The sequence below is a fragment of the Pieris napi genome, chromosome 8, assembly GCF_905475465.1.
Source record: "Pieris napi chromosome 8, ilPieNapi1.2, whole genome shotgun sequence".
Lineage (NCBI taxonomy): Eukaryota > Metazoa > Arthropoda > Insecta > Lepidoptera > Pieridae > Pieris > Pieris napi.
Genome location: NC_062241.1, coordinates 5008198 through 5026476, shown reverse-complemented (window position 1 = coordinate 5026476; position 18279 = coordinate 5008198). Strand labels below are relative to the sequence as shown.

The following is an 18279-nucleotide window of genomic DNA, read 5'->3' as shown; positions in this document are numbered from 1 at the left end:
GTAAAAACCATTCGTCTTGAAAATAATATAGCTAGCATTATGGGTAATTTTGTTAAAAGCGAATTTATTTCTCGTGAATAAAATTGATTTTAAAATTATTTTTCGTTTTTTTTTCCAATTCCTTAAATGAACCAACACCGAGAAACAGAATAAGGATATTTTTATACGGAAATATTAAAAATCCAAAATATTATATTATTCTACATAAATTAAAGGACTATAATATATTTACTAGGTATTCCTTTTCACCGCAAAAAAAATTACCATAAAATTTAAAATGATGTAGGGTAAACAGACAGTCATTGGACACTGAATAGTTATTGGACGGTCCCTTTTGATTTGCTAAAAATAAGATAACAACAAATAAAAAGCGACATCTATATCTATTACTTAAATCTATAAGTTCCTAACATTGTTATAGTTCATATATTTTGTAACAGATGGCAGTAGTAAACTGTCAAAAAAAATATTTCCCGGCGGCTGTCACGGAAACGTATAATTGTCTTGAAAAATAATTATTTTTATAAGGTTGAGTCTAGAGTTTTGTTACGATTTTGGCATAGTGGTGATTGATATTGTTTTGGCACCTCGGAGATTGGTAAGATATCATACAATTTACATGATAAATGGACTTTTATCTCATAAATGTTATATTATGAGGGTATTTTCACCTGTCCAGTAATTGTATGGTACAATTTGAAAAAATCTATTATTGGACAGTGTCCAATAACTATTTTTTTTCAGAGCTTTGAGTTTCTATGATGTTTTTTGCGTTCATTTTAAACATTTAAATTCCTTATGACGTACTTTCAATTTCAAGTATCACAGACTATTCTGTCAGTTATTGAACACTGTCCAATAATTGTCAATTATTGTGTCCAATAATTGTTTGCTTGCAGGTTGAAGTCTCAAAAATGCCTAAGGGAAAAAAGAAAAATTATGACTCTAATAATATGCTTTTAGCACTCAGGGAATTACAGGAAACGGAAAACCTAAAGATAAGAGAAATTGCCCGAAAATATGACATTCCAAAGTCCACACTGCATTTTAAATTAAAAAATCCTGATCATAGGACTTCCTTCGGACCGCAACCAGTTTTAACAAATGATGAAGAGTCTATCTTAGAACTTTGGATTATAAGGTTAATGAAGAAGGGTTTTCCTTTAAAAATTGAAAATTTGAAACGTAGTGTATCCAAATTTCTTGAGGAAAATCCACGGCCAAATCCTTTTAAGGATAATTATCCTGGGGATGGGTGGGTAAAAGCATTTTTAAAAAGACACCCTTACATTGTCCAACGGACTAGTGAAGGAGTTACTCAGTCTAGTGCAAATGACTCAGAACAAGATATTCGGAAATGGTTTGCTGAGATACACCAGTATTTAGAAGAAGTCTTTTGCAATTGTTGGATGACCCTACTCGAGTATTCAATGGGGATGAAAGTGGTTTTCAGTTGTGCCCAAAAACAGGGAAAGTACTAGCTTTCAAAGGAAATAAAAATGTATACAGCATAGACACTAATAATTCCAAAGAGTCAATTACGGTCATGTTTACGTTCTCAGCTTCTGGAGAAGCTTGTCCACCCATGGTTGTCTACAAGTACCAGCTAATTCCACAAAAAATTTCTGATGGGATTCCAAAAGACTGGGGTGTAGGACGAAGTGATAATGGGTGGATGACTTCAGAACTGTTTTTTGAATATATAGGAAATGTTTTCTACCCATATTTACTACAAAAATATTGTAACACTGCCAGTCATATATTTTCTAGATGGACACAAAACCCATCTCACCTACAGTGTAAGTAAATTATGTAAAGAATTGGGCATTGAGCTTATAGCGTTGTACCCAAATGCAACACGCATTCTACAGCCGGCTGACGTAGCTGTTTTTCGAAAGATACAGCAAGGACCTGGCTTATGAATAATCCAGGTGAGTCAATAACAAAAGTTAATTTCGCTGGTATCCTTGATGAAGCTCTTGAAAAATCTATAAAGCCTGAAACTTTGATCAACGGATTCAAAGCTTGTGGATTGGTGCCTTTTAATCCTGATGCGATTGATTACGAGAAATGTTTGGGCAGCAATAAACATAATCAGACTCAGAACCCCCAACATCAAGAACGTGTTTTATCGACGCAAAACGCAACGAAACTGGCGCAGTTGGAAACTTACAAAAACTTAGACAGTACTAATGAAGATTTCCAAATTTTACATAGTATTTACGATGCATTTACATCATCATCTTCAAATTCAGAAAGACGTCGTTCACCAATACCTGGGGGTCTAGCCAAGATGGCTTAACAGTAGTGTATGTAGAAAGTCGAAAACTAAATTTGTATGAAAATGACAGCTCGTGTCGACAGTCGGTAGCCTAGGCGGGAACCTTAAGTTGGCAGGAGGAAATTAATTTTTTGCACTTTTTTTTGGTTCTATCAACTGTTCGTTAACTGTTCTTCATTGTTCTATCAAAAAAAATTTTTGTTCGTTCTTATTTTTATTTTTTTTTTAATTATAAAAAAATTTACCCTCAATTTGGCACGAACTATAGATATTTTGATTTTTTTTTTCTTTCTAATAGTTTAGAACTATTCAATAACTGTTCGTTCAAAATAAACAACTGTTCGGCTTTCATTATCCTGTAATTTAATAATAATTAACTTTTTTTTATAAATCTTAATTAAATGTTATTGCACATGCGCAGTATCAATGCGCATAGTTCTCATAAATTATGCGCGGCCTATTTGAATTCGATTCAAAGAGACAACACAACAATAACAGCAACAACAACGAAATCATCATCATCATCATCATTAATAATAATAATAATAATAAATATCATTCGGCAGCCTAAATGGAATTTGATGTCTTTTTTAAATTTCATATTTTAAATTCAGATAAAAATGTTCGTAATTATTTATATACAATATTTTGTTTTCCTTTTCAACGGAGTTCTTTGATTATATCTTATGTAATTGAGTAAAAATAAAGGAACTGATAAAACAATATTTTTATTTCCTTTAAATCTTAGTAGGTATATGTTGGTGAAGATATGGATCTTCTTAAAGCTTCGTTTATAAAAAAAACGGTGATAAACGTATTTCATTGTAAAATTCATTAAATCATTCGAGAGAATAATTTTTTTTTTTTCATTAAATTCACCTCTCTATAATCTTACATTTTAAGTTAGTCATTATGATGTAAAGCATGTCTTCAAAAAAATATAAATAAGATAAAATTGCCACCTACAAATACAAAAATGATATTAATTTTAAATTAAAATTCTTTTATATTAATTTTGAAGTAAAAATCTAAGTCAACTTATAACGTAAGTAGTACAGAAAAAATTTGTTAAAGTTTTCGTATTCGAAAATGAAATTATATTATCATCTATTTTAAATGAATAATTAAAAATATTGACTGAGAATGAAAAAGAAATTGGTTCTAGAATATATTGTATCAATATATAAATATATAGTTTGCATGGGACTAATCCTTTTCTATTTTTCTCAATCAATATATTTAATCAGGAATGTTAAAAGAATGGATAAGTACAAGAAATACGACTTTAGATGTTAAGAAAGAGTTCATTTTGTTTGTATAAAATAACAAAATATAAATGAAAGTAAAAACCGGGTGATGATGATGATTTTGTTGTTGTTGCTGTTATTGTTGTGTTGTCTCTTTGAATCGAATTCAAATAGGCCGCGCATAATTTATGAGAACTATGCGCATTGATACTGCGCATGCGCAATAACATTTAATTAAGATTTATAAAAAAATGTTAATTATTATTAAATTACAGGATAATGAAAGCCGAACAGTTGTTTATTTTGAACGAACAGTTATTGAATAGTTCTAAACTATTAGAAAGAAAAAAAATATCAAAATATCTATAGTTTGTGCCAAATTGAGGGTCAATTTTTTTATAATTAAAAAAAAATAAAAATAAGAACGAACAAAATTTTTTTTTGATAGAACAATGAAGAACAGTTAACGAACAGTTGATAGAGCCAAAAAAAAGTGCAAAAAATTAATTTCCCCCCGCCAACTTAAGGTTCCCAGCCTAGGCCTTATAAGCGTGAGTCGGGATACAATAAGCGACGCCATGACAGTGCTACGAAAAGACACACATTAACGCTTACGCTATTCGGTAGCCAACGGCCAATTTATGTTTCGGCAGTGTAGAAAAAACGGCGTTTTTCCGCCATGTTTTAGCGTGATCTCAAAAGCTGCTGTTTGCAATAATTCAGTACAACTATTGCCATCTTTAATGGCTACCGTTTTAAAAACATGGTCATATTTTGGACGTTTAACGAAATGGTTTTAATTTGTTATCTGTCTTTTTTTAACACTAATGAACATAATTAGTAGTTCTAAATATATTTTATTGTAATTATAATATAAGCTAATGATATAATATTGATTTAAATTAATCAAATAAAGTGGATTTATACTTTATGAACTTTGGAAATATAAAATCTAGTGAGCAATACTAAGTAATGGTAAACAGATATTTTCTTTAATTATTTACTAAGTTAATATACTAGAGAAGTTATTATAATATTGTTAATGAATGAGAAGTTTGAATTCAAGTCCCTTGGGAGTTACTGACATTGTTTGGTTATTAAAAACTTTAATTGACAATAAGCAGCAAAGTGACAAATTGAGTATATTTTTAAGTTTAGAATTAAGTAAAGAGTTTTAATATTAAAGTTACCTATTGAACAAACCTTGGACCGATCTTACAGTTTAGTTTGTCAGTTTTCTATTTGATCAAAGTACTAACTAAAATATTTTCTTTTCAGAAATAGAGAAGCTAATAAGACAACTAAAAGTATTTAAAAAACCACAAATGGACAAGTTTTATTAAAGTTTTATCTTTTAATTAATTTAAGTGTTATATTATGTACCTGAAAATGAATTTGATAATGGGGAATGAAGCATTTTATGAATAATGTAAAAAATAAGACAAGTGGAGTATGAAATAATGGTTGGTTAAGTAACATTACCTCAAGAACAGGAAACAGTAACTGAAACTATGTTCTTCCACATTTAATCTTAATAAGTTCAGCAGTTTGAATGTTAATGAGATATTGTTATAAACAAACTGCATTTGTAGATTTTGGGAAGAATTATATCTTTACAATAACTATTATTATTTACAATTGTTGTGTTAAGGAAACAATCACTATTTTTAGTTTTTTATTAGTTAATTATCTACATATATAAATATGAATACATGTACATTAGGTAGTAATGCATTTAATTTGGTGCACCTGTGTGTGTTCAGTAGTAATGTCTGTATTGTTTAATAAGTTGTTACATATGCTTATTTTTCTATGTAGACTGCATTATGTTAAGGAAGATATTTGGTGCCTTATTTTAATAAAAAATAACCATAACTGAAACATTTTTATTTTGCTACCCGTTTGTTTAATATTCCTAACTATTAGTAGGTACGGGTCATTCATATATGCATTATCTGTATATTCTTGTAAAATAAACTAATATTGTGAACCACTTTAATGGCTTGTCCTACTAAAGAAGACATAGGTAAATAAATTACCAAAAATAAAACTGACTAATACATAACATACAATGTTTATTCATTTCTTACTTATAAAGATTTTGCATTTACATATTAACTAGTAGAAAATCACTGAGTTAATTGACAAAAATTTAACTTAAAATCAGCATCAAACTTTAATTTATATCAAAGATGTTGGAGCATCAATATGGAGTCAAAGGTTGATTAAGGGTTATAATTTCATACCAGACTAAGTTTATATTTTATAATTTTTATTAATCCCTCTTTTCATTTCATTGAGTACTTGCTGCTTTTCAATTCTCACTTTCTAAAAGTATAAATTTATTATAAACAATCAACCTTTATGACTCCAACTTAAACTGAAATTGTTTGTTGGACATAAACAGAGATAATTCCAACTAGTAGCAAATCACTAATAAAATCTACACTTATATACAAAACTGCTTTCAAATTGACATTAAAAATGTTAAAGCACAAACACCAAACCTAATTAAAGCTTAAATCAAACTCTAATTTCAGTGTTCACACTAGTCTACGTTTTTTTTCTGTTTTTTAATCTTTATTTATCAATCCACAGTACTATTTCTATTGTTTCTTCTAACCGGTAACAAAATATGTTGCTTCTTCATTTTACAGATTAGTTGTGAGGTCAAATCCTAAAAATATCAAAGTATGAGTACTACTAATTATATATCGCGATTATGCAATTTCAAAATATTGTATTTATTTGTTAAAACCTTAAATTTCTGACAAAACATGAAACAAACCATAATTAATTTAAACATGCAATTAAATTTATATACCTATTCACTTTGCACCTTCCGTAAATTCCACTTAAATCGAAAACTGTTCCGACCTTGCTAACATTCTAATGTCCCTTTTGCAGCTTCCAATTGCAAATTTACAATAATATTGTAAAGTTTTAACTTTTATTTGTTTATAAAAGTGACATTAGGAATACATTTAATCCAGAGACAATATGACGGAATAAGGTGCTACGAACAGCAGCTCGCATCTACGCTGTCGACTTTGCGGTAATGTATCGACATGCCTCTTGGCTACGAACGAAGCGTTTTCGACAGTACAATTACGCAAAAGCGGTAGTGTATGTAGAATACTTTTCGACACCAATATGGCTAGACCCCCTGAAACTTCAATTATAGCACAGGATACTACTCACCAAGCGTAAATCATGAATAATTGACATATTATGACTTAGTTTTAAGAGGTGTTTATATATTTTTTGAATTAAAAAAGCTATTTTTGTTCTAATAATATTATACATAATGTTCTTATAGTGTTTTATTACGTGTTTAACTATAATTTCACTATATTAATTGACTGTCCAATAATTGTTTCCGACCGTCCAATAATTATAATTTTTGTCCAATAACTGTGTTTTTTGTTCATTTTTTTAAATATAATAATATTTTTCAACTGTTCACAAGAAGTAAGGTTTTTAATTAATTGTTATGATAGCTCATTTTATCTAGTTTCCAAATATCTCTACAGTTTATGAGATACTGAAATAGTCGAAGGAAAAAAAATCTTCAAACTATTTTATTCGCTTAATTGTCCAATGACTGTCTGTTTACCCTATATGTATATCTCATTTTTATATTAGCCTCTATAATCTTTGTCAACGGATAAATAGATGATTTCTCTTTATAAGATTGGTATTCACATATATAATTTTTATGTCAATAATTGGCGGGCAAAATTTTGCTTTTATTTGAATAATAACGTTATTATACCGTTTTAGATTTAGAAGGTATGTGAACCTATTGTCCCAGCATAATCCATTGTTAGACGAATGTTTTTTCAACGCACGTGCAATAATAAAACCACGAAGGCAGTGTTTAATTAACTAATAAACGTGTATTCGATTTTGTGAATTAAATTAAATATTAATAATAAATGTTATAGTAAGTTTTTTGTTCTGGATGTGTCCTAGTGGGTCATACTATTCATGGGGGTCATTCATTTCGTCGTACGGTGAACAGGAATTTTAAAAAAAAAAACTAAAATATGTCAGACATAGAAATCTGATTACCTACTTGCTTGTAAAAATCAATAAATGATATAATATCTAACCGTGTAAGATATATCAAAAACGAAACTGATGATCATACATCGCTCTAATAGTATACGTGTAGTATTTACACCTACAATATGTAAAAGTGACGGCAAGAAGAGCTATGGCATCTGAATTCTTTAGAAAAAAATATTGTATCTACATACCATAAGATCCTGCTAATTTTTAAGTACTTAAATATATGCGGTTTTTTTATTGGCGTATAAACTTGTTTATATTTAGTATATAATATAGTTATCATATATATATATATATAATATAGTCTTTTCATGATGTCAGAGGGTAGTCGTAACGTTTGCATCGAGTCCACAAAAAAAAAAATCAATTAAATATAGTTAATGGTAAAAATATACTATAAAAAGTAATAATTAAACAATATCAGCGGAATATCTATCCCTGGAAAAGATAGTTACTTTGTGGACAACGGAATAAATACAAAATATCTACTTTTCAAAAGTGTTATTGTGTTGGTGACTAAAAAAAAAAACGTGAACAATAAAATATATGCAAGTGAAGTGAGAAAGAAAAATTTGCTTAACTTTCTACGTGGTTATTTTGTATCTACGACCGTGTTGCTTAAACATAATACCAAATAAAGTTCGAGGTAAATACGTAGAAATTACTGTAAAGAGCATTTATTGCAGTGACATTTGTACTGTCACATTATTGAAGGAGCATTTGTTACTGTGCAATTTCGGAATTCTTTATATTTCCTATACTATAATTTTTTTAACAACACAAAATGGATGTTCAATTTCAACTTTTATTTGACAAAGTGAAAAATGAAATGCAAAAACAAACCACGGAGCTACAAACTTCTATAACTAACAAAATAATGGAGAGAATGGATGAAAAGTTACAACCTATCATAGCAGAAAATAAAATCCTAAAAACAAAATTAGAAAACGTCGAGAAAGACCTGGAAACCTTAAAAAGAGCTAAGAAACAAAATAATTTAATAGTTTTTGGTATAAAAGAGGACGAAAACTCTAACCTAGAACTACTACAAAAAGTGAAAAAAGTTCTTAAAACCGACTTAAGCATAAATATTGAAGATCACGATGTGAATAACATCTATCGCATTGGAAAAGCAGGTGATAAGTCAAGACCTACCTTGGTATCTTTCGTGAATGAATGGAAAAAGAACGAAATAATGAAAATGAAGAAAAATCTTAAAGATGTATACATTTCAGAAGATTATACTAAGGAAGTGCTGGAGAAAAGGAAAACACTGCAGCCACAACTTATAGAGGAGAGAAAGAAAGGAAATATCGCATACTTAAAATTCGATAAAATAATAATAAAAGGAAAAAGCAATACAAGCAATGGAAAACGGAGAAGAGAAACATCAACATCACCAGAAAATAATAATCAACCAAGGAAACAACAAACCTTCATGCCATCGAACGCCAACAGATTAAATGCTTTTGATTTAATGCGAACTAGAAGCAATTCCCTCCCCTCAAACTCATTAGATAATAAGCAATAACAATTGAATATCGGTAAACGGAAAACACGACATACCTATAATATAAACAACACAAGTACAAAACACCACGCTCCCCCAAGCCGACTGGTCATCGTGGGGGAAAATGACCACGACCCTCTAAAGGTTAAAAATAACGTCAACGTCAATACTCACACTAAAAAGAAAACGAATGATATTCAAATAGCAACCATCAACTGTCGATCTCTTAGAACACCCGAAAAACTTGAAGAACTTGAACTAGCTATACAAGAAATAAAATGGGATATTATAGGGATCAGCGAAATGAGAAGATTTGGAGAACATATAGAAGACCATGGAAAGTATATATTATATCATAAAGGAGAGACGCCGGGTATGTATGGAATAGGATTCATGATTAAAAGACATCTTATAAACAAAATAGAAGAAATAAGGGGAATAACTGAACGTATCGCAATTCTCAACATTAAACTTAATATAGAAAAAGAAGAAGATTGGTCCATTATCCAGGCGTATTCACCGACGGAATCTATCAAAAAGGAAGACATAACAAAAATCGAGAAATTTTACGAAGACCTCCAAAATACAATTGAAACTGCATATAAAAACGTCATAATAATGGGAGATTTTAATGGCCAAATCGGTACACAAAATATCGGAGAAGAACTTAGTATAGGAAGCTACGGGTTTGGAACTAGAAGCAAAAATGGAACAAGGTTAGTCAATTTTTCATTACAAAACAGACTAAGTATCCTAAATAGCTTTTATAAAAAGAAATTAAGAAATAAATGGACATGGATCTCACCGAACGGCCTTTATAAGAACGAAATCGACTTTATTATGACTAACAATAGAAAAATATTCAAAGATGTGTCGGTCATACATAACTTAAATTTTAATACAGACCATAGAATGGTTCGAGCTACACTGACAGGGATACGCCCTAAGAAAACAAGACGATTTCATAATAAATACGCAGTTATTCAATACAAAGGCGAACCAGAAGTCCTACTTAATAATTTACAAATATCAATGGACAGTAAAGAAGGCGTATCAATACAAGAAAAATACAACAAACTACTAAACCAACTAAAAACTATACCTGGAAAAGTAAACACAAACAGCAAGAAGAAAGTCTCACTCAAAAGTAAACAACTACTACTGAAACGTAAGGAACTACTACAAGAAAAGAAAACTAAAGACAACCGTCGAAAAATCGCAGAAATAAGCAAAAGTATAAGCAAAGAACTACGGAACGAAAGAAAAACGAAACGATCTAATACTATGAAGAATTATATAGAAAAAACCGGAGGAATAAAAAAGGCACTGAAAGAACTAAATCGAAAAAAGGATTGGATACTAAATATAAAAAAGAAGGATGGTAAAATTACAGAGAAGAGACCCGAGATACTAAAAGCTGCTACAGAATTTTATCGAAATTTATATCATAGTCAAAAGTTGGGACAAGTGGTAAGAGAATATGATGCATCTACCGATGAAGAGGAAATACCTGAAATACTAAACGAAGAAACCATAAAAGCAATTAGTACACAAAAGAATGATAAAGCTCCAGGATCAGACCTCATAACAAATGAAATACTGAAAATTACATCACCAGTAATTGGTCCAATGCTTACAAATATATTTAACGAAATTATTAAAACGGAAAATATTCCAGAGGATTGGACTAAATCTACAATTATATTACTACACAAAAAAGGTGACAAAGGAGATATATCAAATTACAGGCCCATAAGCTTAATGTCTAATATTTATAAGGTATTTTCTAAAATTATACTATTGAGGATTACAAATATTCTTGAAGAGAATCAGCCCAAAGAACAAGCTGGATTCCGTCGAAATTTTTCAACCATAGATCATATACACACCCTTAGACAAATATTACAAAAATATAAAGAATACAACAAAAGCTACTACCTAGGGTTTGTCGATTTCAATAAAGCATTCGACACACTAGAACACGGGTATATCTGGGATGCACTAAAAATACAGGGTGTACAAACAAAATACATACGATTACTTCGTAATGTATACACCAAGAGTACTGCGCAAGTTAAGTTACAAACTATAGGCGAAGAATTCCCTATCATGAGAGGTGTACGCCAAGGAGACCCTATCTCACCCAAATTATTTTCTGCAGTTTTGGAAATAATATTTAGGAACCTAGACTGGACAAATGAGGGACTAAACATAAACGGTGAAAACTTGAGCCACCTACGCTTTGCAGACGACTTAATAATATTCTCGGAAAATTCAAGATCACTAGAAATGATGCTGCAACAACTAGCAGATGTAAGTGACAAAGCTGGACTATCGATGAATTTAAATAAAACAAAAATCATGACAAACTCATCACAAACAGACACGATAAAAGTAAACAATGAGCAAATAGAGTACGTACAGGAATATGTATACTTAGGACAGCTAATATCTACTGAAGGCTGCATGGAAAAAGAGATTGAAAGAAGAGTTACCAATACTTGGAAAAGATATTGGTCACTCAGTGAAGTGATGAAGAACAAAGATATGCCTAGGAAAGAAAAGAGGAAGGTATTTAATATGTGCATTCTACCATGTTTACTATACGGGTGTCAAACTTGGGCATTGACAGAACATCTAGCAAATAAAATTAAAGTTTGTCAAAACAGCATAGAAAGAAGTACATTAGGTGTCAAAAGAAAAGACCGAGAAAAATTAATAGACATCAAAAGTAAAACCAAGTTTAAGAATGCATACACAACATACAAACAGCTGAAATGGAGGTGGACAGGGCATATGATGAGAGAAAAGCAAGAAAAATGGACAAAACTTATCACAGAATGGTACCCTTTAGACGGAAAGAGACATAGAGGAAGACAGGCTAAGAGATGGGAGGATGACGTTCAGAAAATAGCGGGTTCAACATGGACTCGCACCGCAAAAATGAGAAAAGACTGGAGAGCTTTAGAGGAGGCCTTTGTCGGAAGACAAGTTGTATCCGAACTACCGTTTGCCGATAGTCAATAAATATAAATTTTTTTAGTATATTAGTTAAACTCTAGTTAATAGTCAAAATGTGTTTTTTAGATAGTAGTCATAAGTAATTTTAGGCACACGAAACTACTTTGTGTAAAACTTGTTAACAACAATAAAGGCTTTTTATTTTTATTTTATTTATTTATTTTATAGTTATAAGCTGTAAATCTTCTTAATAAATATAAGAAATCCCGTACGTCAAAATTGTATTGAATTTTGAGATACGGGAGTCACAGTTCGTGTTAAAGGTAAAATTACCTTAAGATCAAAATTATTCTGATACATTCTCCACAATTGGTATCTAATAAAAAAAGGGATGACCAATGAGGCGTATAAATAATTAAAACATCGTGGTTGTATGAATGGTAGTTATGACTAAATGTTTGCTATTGAATTACCTCTTTCAATAAAGTTGACATCAGTCGTGTGTTTGTGTTCGGTAGATGTGGTCATTGCAGCTCGAGTTTCAACAATATGGAGTTTCCAACGGGTGTAGTTTTGCTTCTCTTCGTTGCTTGTGTTCGGGTAAAGTTTTACGAATTCTATTTGTAGTACCGTAGTTGTATTTGGAGTTTGTTTGGCTAAATTTGTTTGTTCGATTTGAAAAACTCTTTCTGTTGGATAGCAGATTTACTAACAACGGAAGGCACAGTTTAAAGCCCGTCACAGACTTGGCTATAATATATATTAATATTTTTATGGCTAGGCATATTACTATATATTTTCTTTACTAATTTTCGCGTGACCGCACACTCAGCTATAATACATATTTCTGTGACGTCACCAAGCGATACCGTAATATACATTATTGCATATTACTATATATTATGGTATAGCAAGACATCAATTAAATGAAGGCAAAATATATATTTCTCAGTGTGTGGTAGCTTGCTATAATATATATTATAGTACGGTATATTAATATATATTATAGCTAAGTCTGTGACGGGCGTAATCGTTTTTATTATAACTTATGTTAACTAACTAAAGCTAACATAAATTAATACAACATAATACAATAACTAACCTTAAAATATATTATAAGAGTCCCGTTAGGCAAGGTTCCAAAGATGGCAGCGTTCCGCCTTTGAATTGCTAGTTTTATTCTTTGTCCGAGGTAGTTGCCAGCTCTTCGGTCTCCTGTGATGTCGACTAACCATTTTGCTATTTCCTTAAAAAGCCTCATAGCGCTAGGACCCCACGAACCAAGGGCCTCGACACCGAATGGAACAAAATTAAAATTAAATTTTCAGCTTTAACGTTGAAATATTACAGTGAAAATATTAGTAGTATATTTTCATGGTTGTATTATACCAATAATTGTATGCAATACTAACTAAAGGAAACGAACATGCCAATTAAAAGGAAGCTTTACTTAACTTGTGTACTTCCGGTCGTAACATATGGTATCCCAAGCTGGAGCGCTCACTTAAGTACGGGTGTGTCAAAAATTATTGATGAAACGATGTATGTTAGGGAAGAGAATAATAGATATAATAAAGAAGAACAACTAAGGTCGCAGATCACAATGAAAATAAATGAACTTAAGTGGAAATGGGCAAAGCATTTGGATAAACAGAAAAATGGGACTACAAAATATTAAACCGGTGCTCGTGGTACAATAAAAGGAGAAGAGAAATACAGTTTAGAAGGTGGAAAGGTTTATCCATTTTCTGATCAGATTGAAAATAAATTCAGATTGGAAAAAGCTAGAAAGCGGGATTTGTAGGAAGCCTTTGCAAAAAAAGAGCATAAAGATATCACGGAAGTAATAGTATTATATAGATGATAAATTATAATAAGTGTTTGAATGTATGTTAAGAAGCTTTTATTATTATTATTTTAAATAACTAGTTAAATCAGTCGAAATTGTCCGTCTATTGTCCGTATATAATATATTGGCCGTCATTTTACGGTTGTTAATAACGGCCGTCTTTACTTTTTAACATAATGCAAAAAAACAACCATTTTCGCTCGTCCAAGTCACGTTTCCACTCATTGTATGAATTAAATATGGGCACCGCTACACGCGAAAAACGTTGAACTAATGTTTATCACCGCTATGACGCCCGTCATGCAAATGACAGCACCGCTATTTGACGGTACGGTGACACTCGACGTTCTCTAGAAAACCTACTCCGATGTTATTTACAGACAACGTATGAGTGACGTCACCCAACGTTACATTACGGCCGTTAGATAAAGGCACCGCTTTTCTAGGAAACCTAAGCTTAAGTAGCATAACTGAAAATTAGTTAAATAGCGGTTGTCAAATTCACATGATAAGATTAGTTTTCATGAATTAGAGAGCGTTCAAGTATTACGTAACGAATTTTGGGAGGGGGGGAGGTCCTTTTGTAAAACGTTACCATGCGGGGCGGGCATTGAATGACGCGTTATTGTTAATATTATTTTCGACTTTCGAGTACTTTACACCACATAATGGTAACTTTTAGGTATAAAGAGTCACTTTGGTGGTCACGAAACGTTTTACTATTGGGTACAGAAAAACGTTACGGCGCGTTACATGGGGGGGGGGGTTCATAATCTCCAAAAATTGCGTGACGTAATACTTGAACGCTCCCTTACGGAGGTTTTCGTGGTATACAAAACTTTTATAATAAAATACATATACATACTTGCCAAATGCTAAGTTGTCGTATGTTCACTTAATACTGAAAACATGGTGATTTTTCCTATTGCAGGCAGCTTCGACAGATACCGCACAACCTATGGCTAGCATGCCTCCGGACTGCATTCCTAAAGTACATAAAAAAGTAGATTATATAGAAGAATGTACTAAGGAATCCAGAGTAAATAAAGTCCATATAGAGAAAATGAAATCTGGGTATTTCAGCTTGCCGGTAAGTTAGGCTTGTGTGCATGCAACAAAAATTTGAGGCCATAATCTAATCAAAACCAATTGGCCTTTTCCTCAGATTTCTGCAACTGTTTCCTTGACGTGGCAAGAAAGTGATCAGTTTTCTATCGTTTCTGAGTATCTTTTTTTCATTTACCGTATGATTAAGCAATAACAAAATAATTGCGCGCTTTGATAGGAAAACCATTAGAGCTCAGCCGGGAAGTTAACGTGCGAACGCAGAGGTTTAATAATTTAAAAAAAAAGAAAAAAAATCAATGGCGCTACAACCTCTTTAGGTCTGGGCCTCAGATTTCTGAATCTGTTTCATGATCATTTTTCAATCTAATAGGCAAGTAGCTGATGAGCCTCCAGTGCCTGACACACGCCGTTGACTTTTTGGGTCTAAGACATGTCGGTTTCCTCACGATGTTTTCCTTCTCCGTTCGAGCGAATGTTAAATGCGCACATAGAAAGAAAGTCCATTGGTGCACAGCCGGTAATCGAACCTACGACCTCAGGGATGAGAGCCGCACGCTAAAGCCACTAGGCCAAAACTGCTGTCAATTCAATCTCTCTTTAATAAGTAAAGACGCTTTAAAACGGTTAAAGTTTATGTTCCTGTTAATATGTTATGTTAATATACCTAACGTTCTTATGAATGTAACTGACATAAGAAGTTTCCGAGGTCTCAGTTTCGTAAATTGTAGTAAACTAGTCCTAGTTTGAAATTTCCAGCATCGTTCAACATCGCTGAAATACTGGGCGTTCTGTTACCTGAAGAAACTAAACATGATGACTGAGGCTGGAGTTCTCAGGCAGGACGTAGTATTGAAGAACTTCAATGGCAAAGGTTGTATTAACAAAAATACATATCTTTTATCAATAAGCGAAAATTATTTGAGCATTTCCCACCTATCCATGTAAAATGTGGGGCGTCCATTCCATGCCGAACAAAATCCTCGGTTACTTTCAAGTTTCAACATGACCACTTTCAGTTCACTGTCACATTCTAGGGTAGAAAATTTAATTCTCACAAGACTTTGGGTCCCAAATCTTAGCTTGCAAATCCAAGGCAAGTTTTAGCTGATTCCCAATTACCCTTTATTCTTTGTTGTAGATAGAGTAAAATTTAAAACCTACCATGTTAAAGTAATTATTATTCCTTGGGTCAGGTTTATCTTACGCACTTTTACAAGATAAAATGTGTATTAATTTATAGCGTTTTGTTGCTTAATAGAAAGCTGAGCTTATTAAAAAAATTTTCATATTAAATTTTTCATTTTGATCAATTAAACTACACGAAGCGAACAAATAAGTCAAGTACATTTTCGTACTAATAATTATTTTAAAAGGGTCTAATCGATCTTAAAATCAGCTAAAACACTTTAGAAGTTGTAGTCCAAACCGCACTAAAATTTACCTGGCTATATAGAAATAAAATTACACAGAATAGTTTGAAAAACTCTATTGTTTTGGTAAGATTTTTATCCCGCGTCACAAGAAGAAAAGTGTTGTATAATCGTGTGTCAACGTATGTTATATATTCAGTCGTATGTTATGATTATCGGGAAATGTTATGAAATGATCGATTCAATTGACCGTTGATTATTATTGTTAATTTGAGATTTCTTGTTACTTTTAAAAATCATAATTTATTTGATTTGTTTTGTTTTATTTAATTGTTTAATTCTTTGGAACCATTATTTAACGATAAAAGTACTAATATTGTTTCGACCAATCAGGCTGTTCGAGGTGTCACCTTGACTTTTGACAGTGTTTCAGACAGTTTTTGAGAGGTTGGACCGAGTTGAGACTATTAAATTATAATTAAAAATGAGATCGGTGGCGTAAACCCACTACTCCTTATAGTTTATGCTAAAGTGTTATTTGTAGAGTTCAAAGGAATCTAAACTACTAAATATTGTTCGATTATTATTCTTGTCTTTTGCGTACTTTACCGCACTATACCTACCCACTAAACCCGGTACTGACGATGTCAATATCGATGGAGCGACGATAGTTCCCCGACGAGCGTAGCTAATTGGTCCTGGGTTTATATAGCCTTTTATTCCTAAACGTAGGGTTACAAGAGTTCCCTAAGTTCGGTGTGCCTTTTGGTATAAGCCTCCTAGAATTCCTTCCAGTGGATCCTGTCCCTTGCTGCTCTCAACCAGAATGGTCCCGCTGCCAGTTTCAAGTCATCTTCCCATCTCCTGACTTGACGACCCCTACCTCTTTTGGTCGCCAGAGAGACTTGCTTGCTCCATTTGTTAATGGGGTGGCGTAGCAAATGTCCAGCCCATCTCCATTTTTGGGCGTCTATTCGCGTAACAATGTCTATGAGTTTTGTTCTTGTTCTCATGTCTACGTTCCTGACTCTGTTTTTATTTTGTTAGCCTTTCCCTGCGGTGAGTTTATATATTTATTATATATTTATATGGCATCGTTTAATATCATGATATCTTTTTATGATGATGATATTAATTTATCCCTAATGGGAAAGGCAAAGGACTTTAGTCCATACAGCCAAGTCTTGGTAATAATTGGAGAATTTTCTGTCTTTTTATGACTTAATTATGACAGATATTTTTTTTTCAGAGAGGCTTCAAATAACAAAGATTATTGACAAATGTTTGTACACGACAGCTCACCTACCAATGGACACGGCCTGGCACTACCTCAGTTGTTTTCATAAAAATGATTACAAGCTATGTAAACGTGTACATGGTATTTGAATAATCTTTAAAATAATTATTTTGTGATAACAATGTATTTAAAAAGCGATTTACTAATTTAAAAAAATATTTATTTGGAGTTATGTTTTGGCTTTTCTATGTAATTTATTTTAACCAGGTTATTATGATGTTCCTTTTACTTTAAGAATTAAATAATTTTAAATGCCAACTTGAATTTATTTTCCATCATCTGCGTGTAGACAAAATGGCTTATGTGTTCAGAATGTATTGATATTGATAGTACAATATGAGCTCTGATACAGTAGGTAGTAAGAAATACATACATAGGTACGTTAATAAAAACTAAATTATCCTAATCGCGTTATTTTATATAAAGTATTCTTTCCTCTTTTTCTAACAAATTGTGTATTCGCTCTGCAAAAAGAGACAGATGAGAACTTAAGTGAAAATGGTGCAATTAGATCGGTTTATTTTTTTGAAGAAGGTTTTTATAAAAATTTATCACGAGAAATCTACATCAATTTTACTAAATTTTGTGTTTAATCCTGTCATCTAGTGTGCGTAAAGTGAAA

The 18279-nt window shown here is 31.8% G+C and overlaps 1 protein-coding gene and 1 long non-coding RNA gene across 2 annotated transcripts; both read left to right on the top strand.

The window, feature by feature from the left end:
• Positions 1–4464: 4464 nt before the first annotated feature.
• Positions 4465–5403, top strand: LOC125051579. Its single transcript, XR_007117306.1, has 2 exons — positions 4465–4503; positions 4807–5403. It is a non-coding gene; the product is annotated as an uncharacterized LOC125051579 (long non-coding RNA).
• A 7162-nt stretch (positions 5404–12565) lies between these two features.
• Positions 12566–17915, top strand: LOC125051577. Its single transcript, XM_047651995.1, has 4 exons — positions 12566–12673; positions 14854–15012; positions 15747–15861; positions 17610–17915. The coding sequence occupies exons 1-4, from the start codon at positions 12623–12625 to the stop codon at positions 17744–17746; spliced, it is 462 nt and encodes a 153-aa protein (XP_047507951.1). The 5' UTR covers positions 12566–12622; the 3' UTR covers positions 17747–17915.
• Positions 17916–18279: the final 364 nt, after the last annotated feature.